The sequence below is a fragment of the Elephas maximus genome, chromosome 6 (genome assembly GCF_024166365.1).
Source record: "Elephas maximus indicus isolate mEleMax1 chromosome 6, mEleMax1 primary haplotype, whole genome shotgun sequence".
Classification (NCBI taxonomy): domain Eukaryota; kingdom Metazoa; phylum Chordata; class Mammalia; order Proboscidea; family Elephantidae; genus Elephas; species Elephas maximus.
In genome coordinates this window covers 81,085,782-81,112,451 of record NC_064824.1, presented here as the reverse complement: position 1 = coordinate 81,112,451, position 26,670 = coordinate 81,085,782, and the positions used below count along the sequence as shown (strand labels likewise).

Sequence of the window (26,670 nt, the reverse complement as noted above, 5' to 3'; positions counted from 1 at the left end):
TTTCTCTAGCCACTTTTCTTCCACAATCTCATCCTTTCCCAAGGCTTTAATTACTATCCATACACTGATTATTTAAATCTGCATTTTAAAATCCAAATTCCTCTCCTGAGGCCAGGCCTTTATTCAACTGTGAACTGGGGGTCTCCACTCCAAATCAGCTCCTCCCCAGTGTTCTCTTCCTGATCAAATGGTACACTCCCCTTCAGTTGCCAATGCACCAAGTCAGAAACTTGGGTGTCATCCTTAACTTCCTCATCTCATTCCCTCACATCTAAACAATCGCTAGGTTATAATTTTGTGTTCTTGGTATTTTAAGTCTGTCTACTTCTCCTCATCCACATTGCCATTATTTAGTTATGGCAGCCATTTTGCCTTACATAAATGATGGCATCAGGCTTCTAACTGCTCTCCCTTCCTCCAATCTTGCTTCCATCCATTCTGTGCAGCCAGTCACCCTTCTAAAACACAAAACTAGTTAAATCACATCTCTCTTTAATATCCATGAATGCCTCTGGTTTGCCCTCGGATAAAAGTCTGAATTCATTTAACTGGCGGATGAAACACATCCTGTACTTTGGACCCCTGGTGCCCTTTCCAGCCTCAGGTCTCATTCCTTCCCTGACATTCAATACTGCAGCTATCCTGAAATTCTTACTTTTCAAAGAACAAATAAGTATCTCATATCTCAGGGGTCATTAATACAGTTGTTGGTCCTGTGCTTGGAATGTCTTTGCCTCCTCTTCCTTTGGGTAAGCATTACTCCTACTTCAGGTCTCAACTAAAGATTCCTCCCCTCAGGGCCTTCTCTGATGCCAGACGATTGGGTTGTGTTCCTTGAAAGTGCCACTCATATTTATCCCTTGTTGTAGCCACTCTCCAAGACAGCCCTAATGATTCCTACCTTGTGCACTCACAGCCTTATATAGTCCTCTCCCACATTATACCAGGGCTGGTGTGTATGATGGAATATGGCAGGAGCAACAGTTTGTTTTGTCTACAATCATGTTATAATAGACACTGTAGCTTCTGTTTTGGTGTCTCTCCTGGTCTGTCGCTCATTCTAAGGAAAGCCAGCTGTCATGTCATGAGCAGCCGTAGAGAGGTCTTGTGAGGAACTGAGGCCTCCTGCTACATGAGGCACCCTGCTTATCACACTAATGAGCTTGGAACTACATTCTGCAGCCTCAGTCAGATGGCTACAGCACTCACCTACCTTAACTACAACCTTGTGAAAAACTGAATCAGAACCATCTAGCTAAGCTACTCTCAGAATCCTGACCCCAGAAACTGTGTGAGTTACTGTCTATTGTTTTAAGCTGCTAAGTTTTAGAGTGATTTATTACTCAGCAATAGATAACTAAATACTCCCCACTCCAAACATTTTTTTAATTTGCCCATTTACTTGTCTGTTTTCACTACTATTACATATAAAGATTATATACAGTTCACTATTTTTTCTACTTTCTAGTACTGTAGCTGGCACAGGTAGATGACTTGATAACCTATTTAAACCCAATAAAATAACATATGTTATAAGGTTAGTGACAGCTCATTAATGGAAGTGCTTGGGGGAGAAGTGACATGAGGATTGTGTTCGGGGGCAGTAATTCTGCAAATAAAACAATCAGTTGTAAAGAGTAAAGACTAGAGGATGGGCAATCCTATAGGAGGATATTATGATAATTCAAGGGGATGATGGACCTAACCTAAGCCAGCAAACACAAGAGGGGGCTCTCATAAATATTTCAGAAGTAAAAAACAACAGAATCCCATTACTAAAATTAGGTCATTTCAAGCACTTTGAGAAGATGGTAGTCTTGTGGCTGTAACGCTAGGCTTTGGATTCAGAATCTACCCTGACTAGTTACGAGTTGTCTAACATCGCACAAGTTATTTAACATTTCTGAGACTCGTTTTTATCCCTTACTGAGTTGTTACAAAGATAAAAATGGGTCATATATGAAAAGCATTTAGAAAAGTGTCTGACTTGCAGAAAACACTCAATAAACATTTGTTAGGTTTATCCTTCTGAGAAAGCTTTATTTTTTTTTCCCATGTATTTGCTTGGGGAATTTGAGCACTCTGTGCTCAATTCAAATGTCACCTCCTGACCATACTACACAGAAGTCTCTTTATTTGATCTCGTTCCAATTTATACATATTGGCCATTACAATATTGTTCAAATTTTCTTATAGATCTTCTTCACACACTAGATTATATTCTAGACTTCTTGAGAACATAGTCCATTTCTTACAACATTCTAGCCCTAATACATACAGCAGTGCTTTTCATACCACAAGCATGTCATAAATATCTGTTATTGGTATTGTAGTTAGTAGTTCGTGAGTCTGTTTTGCTATATTTGACCTCCTTCAGGACAGGCAAACCCTAGGAAGTGGGACTGTACTTAAATGAGTACAGAGCTAAAGCCTAAAATAAGCTGAAATGTAGAAATTTAGGGAGATAACAAAGCAGTGTATGGAGAGGTTTGGAAGTCTAGTGGAGGAAAAATCCAGAAGAACATCTGAAAATTGTCTATAATGGATGAGATGCTATAACTTAGCATCTCACGGAAAGGCAACTGCAGGTGTTGCTTACTTTGGCTAATAAGCAGAACCCCAGCTTACTCACTAGCCTGACATGTCCCCGAGTTTTTGCTGAAACACTGATCAAAGTATTGAACAGAGAAAAAGAGTAAAGAGTATAAAATAACTATGTAATTCAAGATATCTTTCTCCACAAGAAACATATTCATAATAAATAAAAGCAAAGTTATTTATAAAACATGAAAAAGCAGAATTAGAAAATTACTCTGAAAATAAAGGTAACAACTTTTTATCATTTTTCCCTTTCTTACCATGATGGATTTCATATTCTCTGGTTCCTTGTCCTTTAAATACTGCTAGACAGGGCTGGAAAACATAGAGATTACTACAGATGTCTGGTGCAGACAAGCAGTCGAATCTGCCAACCTAAAGGAGAAAGAGAAGGTCAGGGTACAATCTGACATAAACTTAAAATCTTATCCATGGAATTTTAAAAAATATTCATAAAGATAATTAAAAAATGACATTGTTCAACACAGTCCTAAACAGAAGTTAAGGGGCCATGAAAGTAAGAGACAGAAACAATTCATTTACATTTAATAACAAAACTCAATTTAGTTTTCAAAAAAAGCCTCCTAAAGAGTTTAAAACTTGAGGGGAAATTTCCAAAAAAAAAAAATTATGCAGTTGTTTAAGAACTCTACCCTTCAAAATATAGGGAATATTTACACAGTCTTGGGGTAAGGAAGGATTACTTACTAAGTACAAAACCAGGAGCAGAAATAATGAAGAAAAAAGCTGACAAGTTTAGCTAAAATGTCTAACAAAATAGGATAAATAAAATTAAAAGGTAAATGATGAACTGAGAAAAAAACATTTGCAGCATTTAAGACAAAGGGCCCATTAATAAACAAGATAAGCATTCTATCAGGAAAAAGAAAATGGGTCAGAGACATAAACACGAGATAAACTAGAAAAGAAATATGATTAGTTAATCCTAAAGTATTACTAGAAAGCAAATAAATGAAAGTGAGTATCTTTAACACATCACTTTTGGCCTATCAAGTGAGCATGGTCATCAAAGATCTGGCGAAATGACCAGACACTTACATGCTGTCAGTGAGAACTGTAAGTTGGTATAAACTTTCTGGAGGACTCTTTGACAGTGAGGATGAAAAATGTTTAAGAAAATATACAACCTTTGAGTAAAAAATTCTTCACAGTTAGGAAATAACTAGACAACTGCTGCATTGTTTGATATAACAAATAATGTAAACAACTTAAAAGTCAAACAACATGGTATAACGATCACATAGTGAAATACTACTTAGCCTTTAGGAATGATGATACAGTTTATTGTCATGTGAAGAAATTTGACACTGCTGAAGGAAAAAATTTATAAAACAGTGCACAGTGAATCCATTTTTATTACAAAGTGAACATGATAATTCACATGTGTCTATTATACGTATGCATGTGTATACATATTTAAAATCAGATATATTCACAAATATATACACAAAAGGTCTGAAAAGTTATATAGTGAACTTTTAACAGGGTTATTGTCAGTAGTGGGAGTATGGGTGATTTATCCTAACTCATTATTTTGCTCATTTACATATTGTTATTTTTAACAATGGGCAAACAGTACGTATATAGAAATAATATGAATCACAAAAAGGAAAGATAGATACTCTTATATAGTACGTATTCTGGAAAAACTGCATGATACAAATTTATCACATGGCAACTACTCAAGGGAAATGAAAGCTAACTACTTTCAGGTATCAGGGCAGTTTTTAACAGAAAAAAGAAAATAGAAAACACAAGACCAAAAACACAGGCTTCTTAATCCAGAATTTCAAATAGTTCTCTAGTGGAGTTACTTTTTATGTTATTTAAAAACTAAATTATATGCATTAAAATAACAAGAAAGCACACAAGCCGAAGGCTAGGGAGAATACATTTTACTTACTTGAATGTGTTCATTTTTAAGTAGAGTTCTCAGTTTCTTCAACTCAGGATCATCTGAATTTTGGTTTTTTCCAAAATGAAAAAATAAGAGCCACCTATGATGAGCCAAACGATCCTTCAAAGTGATAAAGAGAAAGAAATGTCAGAGATGGGAAATTCTACGGATTCTTATCTGACTTAAAGTTCATTTTAGCCATCCTTCCCATTACTTCATAATACTGCCTAAAATTCAGACCCATTTATACTCTTATTTTGTAGGTTAATTGGAATAATGCTATGTAAGTCAATTACATAGTAAATATTACAGGACAGTACCCAACCCTAAGAGCTACTAAATTATAAATTCCTAAAGTGATAATTGTACCAAGAAAAAATATGGTTTTAAAAATATATACTTAACAATGGAGTGGAGAAGTTAGTTTTTTTAGGTTTTAATAAAAAGTTTGGAAGGGACAGAGCCCTAAAAAGCTGTGAGATCAATAAATAGAAAAAATAATCGATTTCAGTGCAAACTGAGTATTTCTAAAGCCGCTTCAGAATTCTCAGTGAGCAGCAGAAATAGTTCCACAGCAGGAGCATACGCTCCAAATGCAAAACCAAAGTTGCTTTCTCGGGAAAACCTTGCCTTCCTGATGCTGCCTTCCTGGGAAAAAGACTTCGGCTTAAGGAGCCGACACCTTCAATTCCAACGATTAGGGTTCAACCTAGAATTGACTAACATATAATTCTTTGAAATGCCACTCTCTCAATTCTCTCTTGTGATGAATAAAACAGCTTGTTCATTTTAAAATGTTAAGACCTGAAATTGTCAGCAACACTTACTACTATTTAACATTATTAATCAAAACATTACCTCTAGTGTGTTTGCCGAAAGTAGTTCAAAATCTGGAAGATTATTCATTACTTCCAAATATATTTCTTTGGCATCCAACGAATTAAGATACTAAAATAAGAGAATCATATTATAATTTTTTAATAAATGTCCATTTATTACACTTTTTAATTTTTTTTCTATTTCTATTGTAGAACTTTTAAGGAAATGATCACAGGTGCTGAAGTTTTTCAAGTTATTTATTCCAAATGCTGTCCTTCTCTCCTGAAAAAGCGTGTCATATTTTCAATTATTACGAATGCTGAATAAATAAGCTATTTCTTAGAAAATGTGAGATACAAATTATAAAATAAATTCTACTGTTAGGAGTTAAACTGTAGCTTTCTATTAACTGTGCAGTGTGTGCTATGAAAATCCTTATTAACAACCTTGAGAAAAGCATAAAATCCTGGCGTGGCCTCTGAATCATCAGGAAAAAACTGGATTATGTTCAGTTTAATTTTAATGCTAACCATTTTTACAGAATTACACTGCTTACTTGATGACCTAAGACATCTCATGGGAAGTCCCTGGGTGTGCACACAGTTAACTTGGTCGGCTGCTAACTAAAGAACGGAGGCTCGAGTTCACCCACAGATGCCTCGGAAGAAAGGACTGGCAATCTACTTCTGAAAAACAAGCCACTGGAAACCCAATGGAGCACAGTTCTACTTTGACACGTATGGTATCACCACGAGGTGATGCTGACTTGATGGCAACTAATTTTAAGACACCTCTTAACCAATAATTAATATTTTGATAAGAACTTCTTGTTAGGTGCCGTCAAGTTGGTTCTAATAACACCCCTATGTACAACAGAACGAAATACCGTCCAGTCTTGTGCCACCATCACAGACGTTGCTATGTTTGAGCTCATCCTTGCAACCACCGTGTCAATTCATTTCGTTGAGGGTCTTCCTCTTCTTCGCTGACCCTCTTCTTTACCAAGCATGTGTCCTGCTCCAGAGACTGGTCCCTCCTGATAACATGTCCAAAGTACCTCAGACGAAGTCTCTCCATCCTCATTTCTAAAGAACATTCTTGCTGTACTTCTAAGACAGATTTGTTTGTTCTTCTGGCAGTCCATGGTATATTCAATATTTTTCACCAACATTGTAATTCAAAAGTATCAATTCTTCCGTCTTCCTTATTCATTGTCCAGCTTTCGCATGCATATGAGCTGATTGGAAACACTGTGCCTTGGGTCAGATGCACCTTAGTACTCAAAGTGACACCTTTGCTTTTTAACACTTTAAAGAGGTCTTTTGCACATTTACCCAATGGAATATGTTGTTTGATTTCCTGACTGCTGCTTCCACAGGCACTGACTATGGATCCAAGTAAAATGAAATCCTTGACAACTTCAATTTTTTTCTTGGCTTATCATGATGTTGCCTATTGGTCCAGTTGTGAGGATTTTTGTTTTCCTGATGTTGAGATGTAATCCATACTGAAGGCTGTGATCTTTGATCTTCATTTCTAAGTGCTTCAAGTCCTCTTCACTTTCAGGAAGCAAGGTTGTGTCATCTGCACATCGTAGGTTGTTAATGACTCTTCCTGTAACCTTGACACCCCGTTCTTCATACAGTCCAGCTTCTTGAATTATTTGCTCAGCATACAGACTGAGTAAGTATAGTGAAAGGATACAACTCTGATGCATATCTTTCCTGATTTTAAACCATCCCCTTGTTCTGTTCTAATGACCGCCTCTTGGTCTACACAGGAGTTCTGCATGAACACAATTAAGTGTTCTGGAATTTCCATCTTTGTAATGTTATCCATGATTTATTATGATCCATACAGTTGAATGCCTTTGCACAGTCAATAAAACACAGGTAAGCATCTGATATTCTCTGCTTTTAGCCGAGATCATCTGACATTAGCAATGATATCCCTTGTTCCACATCCTCTTCTGAATCCAGCTTCAATTTCTGGCAGTTCTCTGTCAATGCACTTCTGCAGCCGTTTTTTGAATTATCTTCAGCATAATTTTACTTGTGTGTGATATTAATGATATCGTTTGGTAATTTCCATATTCTGTTGGATCACCTTTTTTTGGAATGGGCACATATATGGATCTCTTCCAGTCTGCTGGCCAGGCGGATGTCTTCCAAATTTCTTGGCAAAGATGGGTGAACGCTTCCAGCCATGCGACTGTTTGTTTGAAACATCTCAATTGTTATTTTGTCAATTCCTGGAGCCCTGTTTTTCACCAATGCCTTTAGTGCAGCTTGGACTTCTTCCTTTGATACCATTGGCTCTTGATCATATGTTACCTCCTGAAATCATTAAATGTCGACCAGTTCTTTTTGGTATAGTGACTCTGTGTATTCCTTCCATCTTCTTTTGATGCTTCCTGCATCGTTCAGTATTTTGCCCAAAGAATCCTTCAATATTGAGAAGAACTTAGAGCTGGAAAATTGGAATGGATCATAGTGCAATTATATTTTCAGAAAATCAAACTACCTACAAGTTTTGTAGAGTAAAATATACCAACAAAGTTCTTACCTTAAATATGTTTTAGATCTAGATCTTATTTAAAACACAAACAACTAAAAAACACACATCTCCCTCCTAATGCACTGCCTTTATTTCTGCCTGTATTTTTTTCCTCACAGAACTCTATTGCTGGTCTAGTTCTCAATGAAGCAGCTGCTGTTACAAAGAGTGCAGCAACGGTGACATAAGGAAACATCTATGGGGGCTGACAAAACAAAGTTTAGTAATTCTGATTTTACAACCTCCCCTCTTACCTTCCCTTTCACCTTGGCTTCCTATCCTCATCAGCAGGAATTCTTAAATATAAATTTAATTATAAACCATCTAAGTTCACAGCTTAAGTATATTCAATATGAGAATGACTACACAGGTAGAAAAAAACTGGTGTAACGTAAGACTACAAATAAGGTTTTTTTGTTTCTTTTCTTAAATTTTAAAAATATTCATAGCATAAATATTCTTAAAGATTTGTGTGAAGTAATTTCTATCAAAGGGTTTAAAATGTCAAAACAGAAATCTTTCATGCCTAATGCCTACAACTCATCCACTTTACTCAGGTTCATTATGAAGATTAAAAAAAAAAAATCTATAGCAGCTGAGATAAATATGTAAATTGTTACTTCACTAGAACTTCATTATAGCCCTGCTGTCTTAAAGTAGAATTTGGTGGAGTTATATACCTATAAGGGATATTTTCTAGCCTTTGAATTTCACTCTTCCAGACAGCTAGCATAGTCTTTTATAGTGTTCTAAGCTTGACTGCTTTTAAGAAGGGTAATGGACTCTTTAAATCATCACTTCCAGTTACTACATGTCCAGTGTTAATCATTTATATTTTCCGAGACAGCATCTGAGGTAGCAATTTTATGTCACGAGGCCCAAAAATCTAACTAAAATATCGGACTGCAGTACTCAAGACAAGAGCCTATGTTAACTGTTAGGCAGGGTGTAGGCAATTCTCATTAACTGATGGCAAGAGTGCAAATGAGCACAACTTTTCTAGAGGGCAAACTGGCAATATGAATTCAATTTAAAACTGCTGCAGCTACCCCATTCTAAGCAGATAACTGAAGAAATGCAGAAAGGTGATTGTATGAGTGCCCAACACAACCTCGTTTAAAATGAAAAAAGTAGAAACAAATGACTGATAAGGGAGGACTGATTAATCATGTTACATTCAGTCATTGAATTACTATTTATGATTGTGAATCACTAAAAGGATAATGTATACACACTGGTTTATATAAACATGTATATATACATTATATGTGTATACACATATATATACATTAGCACATGTATTCACTGATATGGAAATATTTTCCTGATACACTGAGTCAGAAAGCTAGATCAAGGCTGTGACCTTTTGGATGCAGATCACCAGTCTGTCTTCCGAGACACCTCTGGATGGGTTCGAACTGCCAACCTTTCAGCTAGTAGTTGGGTGTGTAACCTTTTGTGCCACCCAGGGAACAAAGTGATACGTGCTCTGGAAATAAAACAGAGCAGGACAAAGGGGAGTGAGAGTACCAACCTGGGAGTAGAAGGGGAGGTGAAAGTTTGCAATTATGAAGATATTTATATAGTAGACCTTCCTGCAAAAACTTGAAGAAGGTGTGGTAGGTGACCAAGTGGATTTGTTGGGGGACAGCATTCTGGGCAGCGAGCAATGTCACTACAAAGGCCCAAGGGTAGGAGAGTGCCTGGCGTGTCTGCAGAACAGCAGTGATGCCAGTTGTGGCTGGAGCAGTGGGCGAGGGTTAGAGCAGTAGTCGACGAGAACAGAGAAGTACAGGGAAAAGGGGGAGAGGGAGCGTAGGCCGCTGTCAGGACTGTGGCATTTACTCAGAGAGAAACGTGGAGCCATTACAGAGTTTTAGACAAAGCAGTGACATGATCTGGCTTTGTTCAATATGGTTGTTAATGCTAAGAACACATTGCCAGACTGCAGTGGGGGAAAAGCTTTAAACAGAGATACCTTAAAAAAGACATTGTAGTAAATTCAGGTGAGAGATGATGGCAGTTCATACAGCACAGGAGCAGTGAAAGTGTATTATGGAACATTTTAAAGACAGAGCCACAAAGATTAAGACACAGGCTTTGTTGATGAACAAAGAGTATGAGAAAAAGAGGAGTTAAGAACGACTCCAACATTTTTGGCCTGAATAATTTGGGGTTGTCATCAACTGAGATGGGGAAAACTGTAGGTGGAGATCTATGGGGATGATCAACTTACAGACATTTAAGTTTGAGATGTTGACTAATACCCAAAGGGAGATGTTGAATAGTCAGTAGCATAATATGTCTGCAGTGGAGGAAAGAGGTCTGAGCCACAGATATAAACCAGACGGTTGCTAGTATAAAGCCAAAATTGCATACATATGTAAGTAAAGATCTAGAGGGGTATTTACTAAGATTTGATGGTGGCTGTCTATGGGTGGTTTGATTTTAGGGAGTTTTGCTTCTTTCTTTATACACTTCTAAACCATATATGAATTTCTGTAATGATCATTGCTATCTTAGTATCAACAGAGGCAAAATCGGAACCGAGAAAACTAAAGAAGTTTGTCTTTTATCAGAGTTCTTTATTTTCGTTTGGAATTCCCTATGGATCTCTTTCATATCCCATTATTTCAGCTCCTTGACAACTACCTGGAGCCTCAGTTTCCTCATTTGTAAAATCACGGAAGTAAGCCACATCAGGTTTCCAAACTTGAGTTTGTATCAGAATCCCACAGGGTGTTTTTAAAAGAAATAGATATTTGGGGCTCAGCCACACCTACCAATAATCTATATTTTAATACTAGAAAATATACAAATAAATGGAAACCAATGAAAACTCATGGTATAAATGTTCTCTCACTTAACATCAGGGTGTATGCCATACCTTCAGGGTTTGAAAGTGTAATAGTTTACACTAGTTTGAATATAATCCTTGTAACACACATTACAAACTAAATATGCATTCAACAGAATCCTAGGAATAAAATATCTGTTCTAAGTAAATGTTTCACAATCAGATAATATAAACTGATTTATTTCCTTCATTACTGTTTACAAGATAATGTATTACATTTGACTACATGTGTGTATTTATATGTAAAGGAATTATTTTAAAGTGATTCATACCAAAACACCACTTTGCTCTTTGTTATTTAAAGTGGCTCCAGGAGGAAAATAGGCCGTAGTACTTGTGGTAATATCCAAACTTTTACAAAGGTTGTCCTGGGTGGCACAGTCCATCCATCCTACATTAACAAGACCATCCTAAAATGGAAAAAAAAAAATATGTACAGGCCATGTTGTAATGGAAGAAAAAAGTTAAAAAAAATTTGGTTTTACTTAGCTAGAAATACAACTTTTCCTTCATAAATTTAAACTTTTAAGAGCACTAAATTCCTTGAGGTAATGAATTTCAGTTTTCCCAAAAACAAAAACACCCCAAACCTGTTGCCATCAAGTTGATTCCAACTCATAGAGACCCTATGGGACAGAGTACAACTGCCCTATAGGGTTTCCAAGGAGTGGCCTGTGGATTCAAACGGCTGATCTTTTGTTTAGCAGCTGAATTCTTAACCACCACGCCATCAGGGCTCCCTTAGTTTTCCCAAATATTAAAAATCCACTTTTGGACAACTGTTTTTACAATTTTGTATAGAAAGTGGGATACTCAATCATCTCTTTCAGGTTTTAACAAAAATCAAACTATTATGTAAAGCTTTTCATTGTAACTGTCCTTTGAAGAATTACACAGTTTTATCAGACAGGCTGTGTGTGTGTCTGTATGTGCATTTAAATTAATGCGTTTCCAGTTTTCACCTACTCGATAGCACTGTTTTTTTGGGGGGGGGGGGGGGCTGAGCTCCTTTAATGAGCGTCAAAATCCTAGATGTAAAGTACACTTCTCAAGACTTAAAGTTCTGGAAAAAAATCTCTGGACCAGGCAAGTTGGTAAGCAAATAGAGCTCTGACATACATTTATTTGGGATCCCAGGAGAAGACAGAGAATGGGACAGACACAAAAGCTGAAAAGGTACCAGCTGAGAATTATCCACAACTGGTGAAATATCTATAGATTCAAGAAGTTCAATAAATCTCAAGCAGAATAAATACGAAAAACACTAAAATATAACTCTTAGGTCAAGGACAAAACCATAACTACAAAACACTTGGAAGCGAATAACGATAAAGCCACCATATGTCAAAACTTATGGAATACAGCTAATTAGGACGTTTATAGCTATGAATATATTTATCAGAAAACAACAAAGACTACAAACCAATGAGTTAAATGTTCAAGCAACTACCAAAGAAAATGTATGAAATTAACTTCTAAATGTGTTTCTTAACATGGTGACATAGTTTTACAAAATGACTGATGCTTACCAACATGCCACTAAGCCTGAGTCTTGTCTGAGAAGTCAAACAATCTGGGGGAGAAAAAAACTCATGAGACAATTTTAGGTTATTAAGACTATTTTTTAAGACTATAGCTTCATTTACTTTTTCCTCAAACTACCAAGTTGACTCCAAGGCAATTAACTGGGCTTTACTGGTAAATATTGCAAAATCAATTTACCAGATAGATAAAAAAATGTCAATGTCTCATTCTACACACACACACACACGCACGTACACTGTCTCATTCTTTTATTCTCTCTCCTTAAACCTGTCGCCTTCGAGTCCGACTCACAGAGACCCTACAGAACAGAGCTGGGCTGCCCCACAGGGTTTCCAAGGAGCACAGCAACTGGTGGATTCAAACTGCTGACCTTTTGGTTAGCAGCTTGAGCTCTTAACCATTGCACCACCAGGGCTCTTCTCTCTCCTTAGTTCCACAGAATTTCTAGCAGCAGGGAAAGGGAGTAATTTTCTCTCAAGCGTCTTTTCAGGATCTTACTTTCAATTCTCTCCTATCAAGAATTCCCTTTACTCAAGAGATCTTATGATTCTGCAGAAATAAAATGTAATGGGCCTATTTGATAAAATATGTAAAGGATCCTCAAAATATAATAAAATCTCAAAATAGTCTCTTCATTAATTATATGAAAGTTCTATAAATCTTTAATGCTAGAATACAATGATGTAGATTTAGAGAAAAGGGAGTTTACAGCATCACAGAACCTACAGAGAGGGATAAAAGCAATTTATCTGCAGTGAAAAGTAAAACAAGATTTTTAAAATTTTGTTTAGGTGCAGGTGGACAGAAATCTGGGCATTAGGCCAAAATGAGACAACCTTTCAACGATAGGCTAAGTTAGGGTGGGTTTTTGCTTCAATGCAATACCTTCCCAACACAGATCTTATTGGATAGGGTGAGTGGTGGATTTTAGTTGTAAGGCAATGCCGTCTCAACATGGCACCATACAGGTTAATAAGTGAAGTGTGGGGAAAAGACTTATGTTGGGATTAAACATGTAAGAATGTATTAATGAATTAAGATTTTTTGTCATAGTGGGACCTATTTTTAACCAATCTCATTTGAATGGAATTTACAGTTTGAGATTTGGTATGTAGCATACTTAATTTTCAACTTCATTCACTGAGGGTTAGGTTCCTAGAAATGCGAAGTTGTCTTCTTTAAATACATAATTTTATGAGGCAAACGTATTAATTTCTCATATGAAAAGTATGAGGCAAAGTATATAATTCTGAAATTATTACTTCTGGAGAGGTTATGTCTGTCAACAATTATTTCTGCAATCTGCAAAATACATCTACAGCTACCTGAAGGTACAAGTTATTATGGATATAGTTAAGCTGATAAACTTGTTCACTGATACATTAAAAAATTAATAATTTTATAACCACTTACATGTATAAAATAATGGAAACGGTAGATACTCATTAAATAAAAAACTATAATCCTGGATATAAATTATAGTTTCAAGTAGTAAGGAATCGATTATAGAATTATTTTAAAACTATCACCTAAAACTTAAATGTCATGATCTCTTCACAACAAAATAACAAAATTACCTCCTCCTTTGGAACAAAAAGTGATCAGCCAGCCAATACCAGCAGCAAAAGCAGTTTCTATGGCATTAACAAAATTTCCTTAAAAAAAAAATAAAGCAAATTTCTTATCACCTTTTACCTGATGAGGGAAACATTGTTCAAAAGATTTTTGCCTTCTAATCTCCAACCTCTTCCCATCTACTCTGAGTAGTACTGTTTAACTTTCTAAAAATCCTCTTGAGCCTGTCAAATTCCTTCTCACTGGCTCCCATTTCTTTTATTATATAAAATTTAACTTCATTATTTCATTAAGAAAAAAACTCAAACTGGCAAATAAGGCCCCGTATGGTCTGGGCTTGGATTACCTGTACAGTATAATTCTCCCCACACCACTTTATCCCATTAGTCATCTTTTTTTAGTTTCATGGGGATGTATTGCCAGTTCCCCAAACACACAGTGATCACTTAAAACTTACTACTTATTTTCAAGACTGACTGGGTATGACCTATTTTAAAGGAAGTATTTTCTAACCCTTCCTTCCCTCAACTGGGTTGTTCTATATCCTTTATGGTTCCCTAACTACCTAAGCTCACCTCTATCGTAACAGTTACTACATTGCATTTTAAATGTTTGCAAATGCCTCCCTCACTAAAATGTGAGATTGTTAAAGGCAGGGATAATATATTTTAACACTGCAACCCTAGCATTTTAATACAGTTTCTGAGATATAACTGGTATTCAGTGAATGAAACAAACATCCCTTTAGCTGTGAAGACTGTGGAGGTCATTTCATGGATAAAAAACTAAAAAGTTTTTGGGGATAGTCCAGAGTAATTACATTACCTAACTAAAGTCACTTGAATTAAAAGCCTAAGATTAGAACAGTCTTTAAACTTTAAAATTAAACTGGATAGGCATTAATTTACTGCCTGATATACCGACAGAAGCAATGAAACACTTGTATTATTAAAATTCAGTTGTACTTTGAAAGTTGACTTTTCCACCTAACCTGATCTCATACCTATTTTCCACATCTTGTTTCAGTTCCTGTATAAACATAATTCATTTGTTAAATGCCCACTATTTAGCACAGGTCAGAGCCAACGACACAATTCCCCTTTAAAAAGCTTGGAAAAGATATTTTAAAATATCACTATTATGATCAAAATCTTAATATCGTCAGAGGAAAACTTAAAATACCAATTTCAAATTATCCCTGAAAAGAAAGCAAATCAAGAAAATAAAATTACCTGTCCATAATTCTGTCACCGTGCTTCTAACATGCTGCATGGCAAAACTCACCAAGTCCTCCTTTGATCTGTCACCATGATACTTCACTGCAGCCTATTTTTTTTAAAACAAAGAGAAACATCTTTTACTTTTTAAAGCTCACTAAAAATAATACCAAATACCTTTGCTTCTACGTTATTTTGAATAATACAGTAAGATTTGTCTGTCAATAGTACAGTATATATCCAAGTGATACACTAAGAATCTGACTGTACAGATATCATGGGCAACATCGTAATAACACTACATACAGTAGTTTTCATTTAGTCTCATCACTGAAAAAAAAAAAGTATATCAGAGCTTTATATTCGTTGAGATAATACCTGTAACATACTTTGTAAACCCACAAGTATTCACATTGGTAAATTATGCTTTTAAAGACAGAAATTGAAGCTGGCAAATATTTAATTCTGAAATATAGCACAGTCAAAGTAAGAGCATCTAAAAGCATTCATAATATAGCCTGAAATGTTTAACTACAGAACCTTGTTGATAGCACCTAAAATAAAAATATTCTACAAGTTCACATACTGTTTTATTAGTACTTCACTTGTTATAAAGTTTCACAAATTAAAAAAATGCTAACATTATCCCTTACCATTCCAGGTCTAAAAATTAAGAGGCTGGGATAACTGTTGACTCCTTTCATTCGGCAAAGCATTCTATCATCACCACAGTTAACAGCTCCAATTCGAAGTAATCCATCCACTTCTTTAGCAAACTCTCTCCACTATGAGGAAAAAGCAACATATATTCCTCTGATAAGATCATTTTCTTTCCCTTAAACTCTTCAAACTAAACATTTTTTTTTTTTTTAATTTAATATTGTGTTTTGGGTAAAGTTTACACAGGAAACTAGGTTCTCATTTAACAATTTCCATATATATTGTTCAGTGACATTGGTTCTTCACAATATATCAGCATTCTCATTATTTCAATTTTTGTTGTTCTGTTTCCATTACTCTAGCTTCTCTGTCCTCCCTAGCCTCTCATCTATTTTGAGGAGCACAGTACTCATAGGTGATTAGTATTTACTTTATAGGCCAACCTGTCATTTGGCTGAAAGGTGACCTCTGGAAGTTTTATCTCAGGGTGATAGTCTCAGGGGTTCATCTAGTCTACTGGTCAGGTAAGTCTGGCCTTTTTTAAAAAGGGATTTGAGTTTTGTTCTACATTTTCTTCCCATTCTATCAAGACAATCTATTGGGACCTTGGTTCGAACGGTAGGTAGTGGTAGTCGGGCACCACCTAGTTCTTTTGGTCTCAAGGTAGGTGCTATAGCTGTTTGTGTAGACTACTAGTTCTGTAGACTAGTTTCTTCTTTGAGTCTTTGGTTTCCTTCTTTCTCTTTCAAGTCAGACATTCTTAACATGGAAACTTTTAATCAAATAAAAACCAAACATACTTGAAAGTACTTGATAATTCTTTCTAATGGTTACATTAATAGAAAAAAAAATCCCAATATACTAAAGAAAACAAAACAAAATCAAATTTCATTTAACCCATCAACTAGAAATAATAAAAATGAAGATGTAAAAAATACGTACTGTGGGAGCTAAATCATGGCAGTGTGAACATCCTGGGGAGTAAAAATTTACAAACCACAGTTCTCCAGAATTAACAGCAGCATCTTAAATAAAGAAAACCAAAACAATTTAGAATTATTTACTAAAGGTTCCTGCATATTTTAGCTTAAAAAAAAAAGTTTTCTTTTTTGTGGGATCAGAATACGGAAAAAGTCATAAATCTTTATGCTGCCTTTATCATTTTTTATACAAAATTTTTTCTATAGAAAAAAAAAAATTCCACTGTCAAGCAATTTTTTTTTTTGACTTTCACAAGCCCATACTTGAACACCAAGATAAATATGGCCATGAAGCTGTAAAGCAGCAGCATAAGTTAAATATGTGGCCAGTCAAATAATCCCAATAAAAAAATAGCTGCTTTAAAATCTGAGAGAATCAAGTAAGAGACTGACATGATCAAGTGTAAAGGGAGGTGTGTGGAATAAGATGGAACCTTTGCCCTTAAGTAAGACATTTACCTTGGAAGATGATGTTGTTTGAAAAGTATAAAATCAAGGTCTTTAACAAAAACATTATAGAAATGTGCTGAAATAGATTTGAAGACCACATAATGTCTGGCTAATAATTCATTATATATTATCATCTATAAGATGACCTGATTCAAGTAAATGACCTTTATTCACTTTAAAATTACAGTAAGACATCAAAACAGCAAATATCATCTGTTGGCAAAGACAAATGGTAAGAAAAGGCACAGGGGCTTTGAGCTCCTCTTTAACTTCTTGAACTTGTCTTCCACAGGATGCCTGTATAGTGCTGGTACTATTTAGAATGACCAGTACAACTGTGAGATGTTCTGTTTTGGAAATACTATCTATGACTTGTTTATGATCACTGATAAATTGATATACTACTATATTATAATATACAAAAATAACATGTTCAATGGAAAGGGTCCAAAACATGATTTTCTGTACTAAAGTTGAACACTCTGGGTTCCACTACTCACAAAGGTGAATCACATAATTTGGATGAACTCTTCCATTGCAAGCAACTGGAAAACCAGACAAAATAAGAAACACCGCTTTTGAAAGCATCAGAGAGTTATCAATGCAGTGAAGAACTAGGGAGTCAAGATACAGAAGGATATAGAAACAAGAAAGCCAGTGTTTGCCAATTCTAGAAGACAAAGTCAAGAGGCAGGAAGCTGAGCAGAGCTTTCTAGAGATTCATAAGGCTGCTATTGTTGTCAGTTGCCATGGAGTCAATTCTGATTCATGAGACCCCATGTGTGGAGAGCAGAACTGCTTCATAGGGTTTTCAAGGCTGTGACCTTCTGGAAGCAAATTGCCAAGCTTGTCTTCCAAGGTGCTTGGCGGGGGGTGGGGAGTGGGGGCGCGGGAAGAAGGGAGTTTCAAATCACCAATCTTCTGGCTAAAAGTCAAGCACTTAACCATGCATGCCACTCAGGGACCTCATGAGGACCAAAAATGAGTTGAGAGCATATCTAAGGAAAAAATCTAAGGAAGGGTCCTATAAATAAAGCTGAACTGGACAGTGACCAGCCCTCTCAAGGCCTAAAGCTCAGCTTCTGAACAATTTCATTCCCCATATGGATAAAGCTGACCTGAGATTGACAGTGACCCAGCTGGAAAACGTAACACCTCTCTAGAGAAGGAGAACATATAAAACCTTGAAGTAGTTTATCTGTAAGTTATACAAACAGACAAGACTACATAACCAAAAACTAATAGAAACAAATAGAGAAATGGTAACGCACAGCAGAGAGGCTAATGTGCCATTTAACTAAGTATAAACTAATGCTACTACCCACGCTTGCCATCTTTCCCTGCCTTTTTCAAGAAAACTTCAGGATACTGTTGTTTTTAATTATAGCTGTACAAAGTTTGAAAGTATAAGAACCTAATTCAATATTTATAATTTTCTAAAATGCAATGGAAAATACAGTAAAACTATATTTTTACAGTAGAGCGTTATTTTTCACACCAATCATAGGTCAAATTAAATCTGCTTCTAAAATAACCACATACTTACCCAAAATTCTGAAATTAACTTTTTTTGTAAATAAGTTTGCAGCAAGCTCACCTGGCACCTAAACCTGACCTGAAATGAGTCTATACGTTGTATTTTCCTTTCTTATTTAATATACGTACTTAAAAATGCATTTCACTGCAGAAATATTGATGTCTTTATCATAGTACGCTGCTTCAGATTCTGCTAGAAGTGTTATTTAATATACAATATATACTATACTAAAAATCAGTTGCTGTCGATTCTGACTCATGGAGACTCTATGTGTACCAGAGCAGAACTCTGCTCCATAGAGTTTTCAATGGCTGATTTTTCAGGGGTAGATTGTTTTTCTTCTGTGGCATCTCTGGGTGGACTCAAACTTCCAACATTTTTTTTGCAGCTGAGCACACTAACCATTTGCACCACCCAAGGACTCCATTATACCATATTACCTTTCTAAAATCTAAAAAAAACTTTGAGTATTGAATACATTTGTTCCCAGAAGTTTTAGAAAAGAGATTGGACTTGTACTAATCTTAGAAAATCATATGCCCCAAACTTACCAAATTCTCTTCTATCCAGCGTTATGATTTCAGGATCATCATCATAAATACCTAATTTAAAAAGCACATAAAAACTTTAATATCAGTCCAAGATTCACATAAAAACAGATTGCTCACCCTTGACTCTTAATCATTCAAAAATTAGATTACTATACTAAATCTCAAACTTGAAGAATATGCAACAAATTGCTAAGAGAAAAGCCAAGGGTAAACAATACCTTTGGTGATATATTTGAAGAACAATCTAAACATATAATATTAGCTTCCTGATACGGACTGTCACAGGTGAAAGGGGATGGGTGGTATCATAGCATTCACCTAGTTTCATCTCCAAAGAAAATTTCTATTATATATATTTTAAACTTATTATGTTGAAATAATTATAGGCTCACAGGAAGTTGCAAAAAAAGTAGTCTTCTGTGTACCTTTCACATAGCTTCCTCTACTGATGACGTTAGAGTAGCTGTGGTCCAATATCAAAACCAGGAAATTGACATTGGTTCCATACTGTTTACACCATAGACTTCATTTGGTTTTCAGTTTATATGGGTTTTTCCAAGTGGTATCACTTAAAAATATTTTCTATTACTAAAAATCGTACAATTCAAATATTTGCAGCAGTAGAGACAAACTTATAAATATGAAAATATGAATTTTATTTATCACAATAATTAACAACATGAGAAAATTCTTCATTATCATATAAACCTTGCAAGCAACATTAATGATGGCTATATACCAGGGTCAGCAAACTTTTTCTGTAGAGGCCAGAGGGGAAATATCTGAAGCTTTGCAGGACATACGGTCTCTGTGGCAACTACTCAACTCTGCCCTTGTAGTTCAAGAGGCGTTACAGACAATACATACACAAATAAGCGCAGCTGTGTTCCAGTAAGTTTTTTTTCTTTTTTTAAATCAAAACAGGCTGGATATGACCTGTGAGATGTAGTTTGCCAACTCCTGAAATAGACTATCGCACTATACTGACCTGAAAATACTTTGAAGAGACAGTCCTGAGAAACGAAACCTCCAGATACAAATTTTTTAAATTCAGTCAAATCTAAAACTATGCTTCAATGCTTAGCTTGCTTTTGAGGCTGATTAATAATGATTAGGAGCAACACTGCTATTGGTATGCCCCCTCCTGCCTAGACACCCACGTTTACCTCCACATTCCCTTGGTCTTTCTGTGTCCTACCTCTGCTTTTGCCTGATTTCTTTCTTATTCCTGGCACCAACTTAAACCATTACTAATAAAGATTCTGTACGAGAATAGCATTTCTACTGAAGAGATCACTGTTAAAGCTTAGAAAATGTGACTGTCTTAAAAAAAAAAAAAGGCTTTGATATTTAACATCTAAAGCAGTTTTTTTTTAGTTGAACAGCAATCGCTATTTTAAAATTTTTAAATAAGATTATGATTGACACACCTTCATATCTATACAGATAATATCTATATACAGACTTACTTTCCTTTTGTATTCCACTCCCATGGTATATTAAAGGGAAAGTCGAGTTGATTTTATTAACTACATAAGCTAAATGGTGAAACAAAATTAACTTTTCTAAACTCACTCTGATTAAAAAATAAACAAATTTCCTAAATAACAATCATATCATCTTACCAAAATCGTAACGATAATAGTTCCAGCTTTCATACTGGCCTCCTTGTTGATTATCTGCAAGTCCTTTTTCTCCATATTTGTCATATTTTTTCCGTAAATCTTCATCTTTGAGTACTTCATATGCTCTATTTATTTTTAAAAAATCACCATGTGCACTTGGATTATTCTATTAAAAAAAAAATTATAACAGTTGTTTCAAATACACAACCCAAGTCTCTTCAGAACCTAAATGTATATTTAATTAAATTCTGAGATTTCTGGAAACTAGACACCAGGTAAGGTCCCTAGGCATGACAAATGGTTTGTGTTCAACTGCAAACCTAAAGGTTGGTAGTTTGAACTCACCTACTTGTGCCAAGGAAAAAAGGCCTGGTGATCTGCTGCCATAAAGATTACACCCAAAAAAGCCCTAGGGAGCAATTCTACTCTGTAGCACACGGGGTTGCCATGAGCAAGACTTCATGATGACAACAGGTAGATACCAAATAGGAGGAACAGAACAATATAAAATGGATCATCATGCATTAAAATAAGAAGAACTATTTTCAAAGAAACTACAGTTTTCAAAAGAAAAAGAAAGTAACAGGAAAATAAGAACTGACTCTTCAAAAGGTTGATAGATATGATCATACAATTAAGTCATTCCAAGAGATGTATCTGAGAAAAAACTGATTAATAAAAACTTTTAAATCCTTAGTTTTGTAAATGTTGTTTCTTTACTCCTAAGACATTTTCAAAGAAACAGATTTGTAGGCTCTTTTTCTATTTGAGGCAAAATCAAAGTGTTAACTAAGTAAAGGTATGTGCCCCACTCCATCAAATAATTAAATAAGAACTAACATCACAGGAACAATTCAAAACTAGTTGGAAATGTTCATTTGTTACGTGAAATGAGTCTATATCCACTTGAAAGCAGTGGGTTTTTTTAAATTGGTTTCTTGAAAGATGCTTTCATTTAAATAATACTCAGATAAGGAAAGGAGCTCTGGTGGTACAGTGGTTAAGCGCTCAGCTGCTAACTGAAAGGCTAGCGGTTTGTACAAGACGCTCCATGGAAGAAAGACCTGCCAGTCTGCTTCTGTCAAGATTCGCAGCCTTGGAAATCCTATGAGGCAGTTTTATTCTGTCCTGTCCTATAGGGTTGCTACGACTCAGAATCAACTTGACGGCAACAGGTTCGGTTCTTTGGTTTATACGGTGGTTATGAGTCGGAATCAACCCAATAGCAATGGGCTTGGGCTTGGATAAGGAAGGTCTTAGGGTTTTCATATGGCAACTTAAAAGAAAAATCACATTCTGAAATTTTAAAGAAAATCTGGAAAAAATGAAACCCTAAATATAACACTGTAGGTCTGAGGGAAAGTTACCAGCTAGCAAAGCTTTTAAAGAAAAATTGTTTCTGTTGCTCAGCTTTATGGAATCAAATAAAAGAATCCTATTTAAACAATCCTAACTAGAAAATAAAAACTTTAACACAACCATGTCTTCCTCCTTGCTAATGATGAACATCAAAACTCATTAAGAAAAAACTAATAAATTATAAAAATACCATAAAAATGAAAACAAATTCACTTTTGAAAGATTAGAGTATTGAATACATATTTACAACTCACTATATCTTGGCTACACTCAAGTTTTAGTTTGTAATACTTTCTAACTCTGGTCTGTGGACTCGTGCATGGGAGAAAACAGCAAAAATACAAGCATGCTAGTATTAGCCATCACTGCCATTTTAGCAAGGCATATCCTCTAAGTTCTAAAAGAAAATTTTTCTATTACTGCTCTAGGATGCTTGATCTTAATCTACTTGTAACTACTAAGTAAACTACGTCAACTGCTTCACAGACATTACTGTTTCTGTTTTGGGATTATTACCCTTAATAGAACTTTTGGCAATGAGCTTACGAATTAAGAGAGAATTGTATTTTTGGTACTGACATTCCTTCACATTGTTCTAAACCAGAACTTTGTGCTCTTTCTGTTTTTTAGCATAGCAGTTGAATTATGATTTTCACTTGTGATTGTTCTTAAGGATTTTGAATCACTAATTTAAAAAAATTTAAATACACATCAAAACTTGCTAAAATACATTAATCAGATATGCTTAAAAAAGAAATTGTTACCTACCGGGTTTTTATCAGGATGTAACTTTAATGCCAACTTTTTGAAAGCTTGTCTTATTTCTCTACTGCTTGCAGTTTTGGATACTCCTAGTAAACTGTAAAAATCTTGATCTGTGCCCACTAAAATGGCCATGTACACTATTAAAAAACAGAGAACGATCTTTTTCAAGTCTCCGACACAGTCACCTTTATTTAACCAGACACCCATTCTTCTTCTTATACAAGTTCTGATTTAAGTGACTATTAAGACACACTGCTGGTTCCAGTTGACAGAGTATGCAAGTTTGAGCACTTCTGTTCTCATTACTCCAAGGGTGAATCAAACATCACAAAACTGTCTCCAAAAACATTAATCTAAAGAGAGGAAACCAGACAATTAAAATACATTTCAAACAAAACAGCAAAAACACAATTTGTTTATCAAACAACGTGGTCAGTAAAACACTCTCCATGAAATGTCAAGTCAGGGTGTCTCAGGCTCTATGCCTCACTGCTTCCAGGCAGCTAGATTTGTGAAAGCACCCAAGATAGCAGAAAAAGGTAGTGAGTGGTTGTAGCTAGCCAGAACATTTAAAATAAAAACAAAACTTACACAACCAGAAAAAGCCCCTGATCAACACCGGAACACAAGGGTTTCCTTCCTTCTACTCAGCTTAAGGGTAGTCCTTTGGTATAATATCCTTCCTTTTGGGCTATTTCTTTACCCCTTTAAGGCTGTCCAGTTTTCATTTTAATCAGTTTTACTTGTAGGAAACGTCCTTTTGGGGTATCAAGAGGCAGCACAGAGTGTAAGATTTTCCAAAGGGCTGTACTTTTCATGTAACCCTTCCAAAAACGGCACTGAATTATAAGAAAATAACTTACATGGAAGGCCATTTTCTTTTTTTCTCGGAAAGTGTAACTAAAGAGCATTTTATTAAAACGATAGAGTAAGAACTGCATGTTAACAGTGCAATTTTATTGCAAAGTTTGTCAGGTATTAATAGAAACAGGAAAACAGAAACAGGAGAAGAGAGTCAGACAGGCTCACCTATGTAAAAAGAATCTCCATCATATCACATTTAAACTTGTATACCTTGGTTGTAAAAATCTTAGCGCTTTGAAAAATCTCATCTTCCTACTATCCTCAGTTTCTCCTTTCCTCTAGTGTACAACTTTAATCCTAAAATTTTTCTCCTTACCTGGGAAAGGTCTTCAGCTCATTCTAATCCTTTCATTTGAGCCCCCAAACACATACCTTTTTTAAGATATACTGACAGAAATTAATAAATATCGAGACTCAAAAACAATAAGGAGAAACAAAAATTCTCAATCACCATTTTGGAATAACTTATGTTCCTTGCCTAGGGATTGCTCTCAGTCAGCGGGGGTGTGGAGGGACAACCCCGTGCAGAACTGCGGGACAGGTGGAAACCGCAGGTAAATGCAGTGTGGATGCCCTCACGCTGCCACCACTCCTGGACGGGATGCGGAGAGAAGGAAAAGAGATGAGGAACGAAACTTTCAAATGTTGCTGTTGTCTGCGGTCTCAGGTCGGATTAAGGAAGGGAGCTTGAGTAAGTGAGGTTAAAGTGAGAAATCGGAGCAAAAAGCAGGGAACCGCTGGGCAGAGAAAGGGTGGTGTAGACAATTTGGAGAAGTAAGATGGGGAGCGAGAACAAAATTAAGTAGCCGCAGGAGGTGAGAAGGGCTGGAGGTTCAGGCGCAGGCATTTATTTCGCCCCTCCTTTGCCAGAGGGCCGAGGATGCCGCTGGTTCCGCCAGAGCCCCGGCTGCCCACCCATGCCCACCTTGGTGTTGCAGGGTCGCCTCCTGCAGCTACTCCCCCATCCTCAATCCAAGGCGGTGGGCCCTGCCCGGCCGAGCCCAGGTACTGCGTGAGGGAGAGAAGCACGTACTCTCGGCCGGTGGGCCGCTGCGCTCGGGATGTGGGAGGACGAGCCGCACAGGGAGCGCAGCGACGAGCGTACGGCGAGTTCCCGCTGGCTCCTAGCGCGCCGGTCTGCACAGCGGGGCCGGGGCGGGGCCGGGGCGGGGCCTGGTGCGGGGCATTGTGGGAAAGGCGTGCCGGACTCGGGTTGGGAGGATCGGCCCTCGGCCTGGTGGACGCAGGGGCGGGGGGGAGGGGAGTGTAGGGTTAGGTTGACGTGGCCGTCTGCGCGGGAGCCAGCAAGTGTAGGGTTAGGTTGACGTGGCCGTCTGCGCGGGATCCGGCACTGGCTCCGGGTCCGGCTCCAACCCGGACCTGGGTCGCTGTAACTGCGGAGCCCGCGCCCTCCTCCTTTGCGGCCGGCGCCACAGGAGGGATGGAGAGCTGTGAAGCCCGCCCCTTCCTGGTCTTGTTGCCATGGTGACGGGAAACCCGGACGACGGGTTTTGGCAAACGAGTTCCCGGCGACCCTGTTCTTAAAGGCAAAACGGGTTACAACTCTATAGAGGATTTGCCTAGTTGATTGGTGTGGGAGGCTGCAAGGAGAAATTTTGCGGAAAAGGGGAAGCTTGACTGAAGTGGCCTTGATTGCACTGTCAACTTAGAGGACTGCAAAAGCAGTAGGAACCTTTGGAGAAATTAAAATATTTACCAGTGCGTGCGACTCGATGGCAGCAGGTTTGGTGTATCAACAAGGAGCTCTGGTGGCCCAGTGTTTAAAGAATTGGCTGCTAACATAAAGGTCGGTGGTTCCAAACCACCAGCCCCTCGGCGGGAGAAAGATGTGGCAGTATGCTTCCCTAAGGAAACCCTATGGGGTGGAGCCCTGGTGGCATAGTGTCTAAGGTCTTGGCTGCTAACCAAAAGATCAGCAGTTCATGGGGCAGTTCTATGCTATCCTATAGGGCCGCTGAGCCTGAATTGACTCAATGGCAATGGGTTTGGTTTTAGTTTGGTGTATCAACAGACATTTATTGAGCATCCTTGAGTATTTCCTGGCTTCCCTGAAATGCAAAGTAGAAACTGGGGACTTACCCAAACTCTTCTCACTTCCTCACCTTTACATCTCAAAGATACGGTACAGAGCTGCAGCAATATAACTAGAGTAATTGAAGTAGCTACATTTGCAGTCACCAAAAGAGAACAAATCATGATGAAGAGAATGCCTGCTTATATACCAATCCAGGGGTGGATTACCCAATAAGCAAGGTACATACAGGGATTACTTGTGTTTATTTACTAATCTGTGATATGGTGAAAAACAGATGAAATTGTGCACTACAGATTAGTAAGTAAACTCAAATCAGCCCATGCATACCTCGCTTACTGGTTAACGCGCCCCAGCACCAATCCTAACATAAAATAAATTACAATTGGTAACATCTTCATGGATAGTGGAGCCCTGGTGGTGCAGTGGTTAAGAGCTTGGCTGCTAACCAACAGGTCGACAGTTAGAATCCACCAGCTGCTCCTTAGAAACCCTATAGAGCAGTTCGACTCTGTCCTGTAGGTTGCTGGGAGTCGGACTGGACTCGTGGGCAACGGGTTTGTTTCCCCCCCCCCCATGGGTAGTAAACGTCAGTTTATGAGAAATTGATGACTATATAGGATCCATGGCTAAACTAATATATAGCAGGAGAGAAGATGAAGTAGCAAGAAGAAAGGCAGAAATGTTAGAAGCAGCCTGACGTAATTGTGGTTAATATGTGCCAGCAACTGGTCTAAGCAC

The 26,670-nt window shown here is 37.0% G+C and overlaps 1 protein-coding gene across 1 annotated transcript in view; it reads right to left on the bottom strand.

Annotated features, from left to right (window-relative positions):
* Window positions 1-25,026, bottom strand: part of DNAJC10 (DnaJ heat shock protein family (Hsp40) member C10) — a 44,759-nt gene extending 19,733 nt beyond the window's left edge. Inside the window, exons 1-13 of the mRNA XM_049887598.1 lie at window positions 24,802-25,026; window positions 23,016-23,365; window positions 20,889-21,054; window positions 19,264-19,314; window positions 16,688-16,770; window positions 15,739-15,870; window positions 15,101-15,194; window positions 13,871-13,948; window positions 12,278-12,321; window positions 11,021-11,158; window positions 5,375-5,464; window positions 4,523-4,636; window positions 2,859-2,973 (exon numbers count right to left, since the gene is read on the bottom strand). Coding sequence (XP_049743555.1) covers window positions 2,859-2,973; window positions 4,523-4,636; window positions 5,375-5,464; window positions 11,021-11,158; window positions 12,278-12,321; window positions 13,871-13,948; window positions 15,101-15,194; window positions 15,739-15,870; window positions 16,688-16,770; window positions 19,264-19,314; window positions 20,889-21,054; window positions 23,016-23,219 — 1,309 coding nt within the window. The 5' untranslated portion in view covers window positions 23,220-23,365; window positions 24,802-25,026. The remainder of the gene's footprint in view (window positions 1-2,858; window positions 2,974-4,522; window positions 4,637-5,374; window positions 5,465-11,020; window positions 11,159-12,277; window positions 12,322-13,870; window positions 13,949-15,100; window positions 15,195-15,738; window positions 15,871-16,687; window positions 16,771-19,263; window positions 19,315-20,888; window positions 21,055-23,015; window positions 23,366-24,801) is intronic.
* Window positions 25,027-26,670: the final 1,644 nt, after the last annotated feature.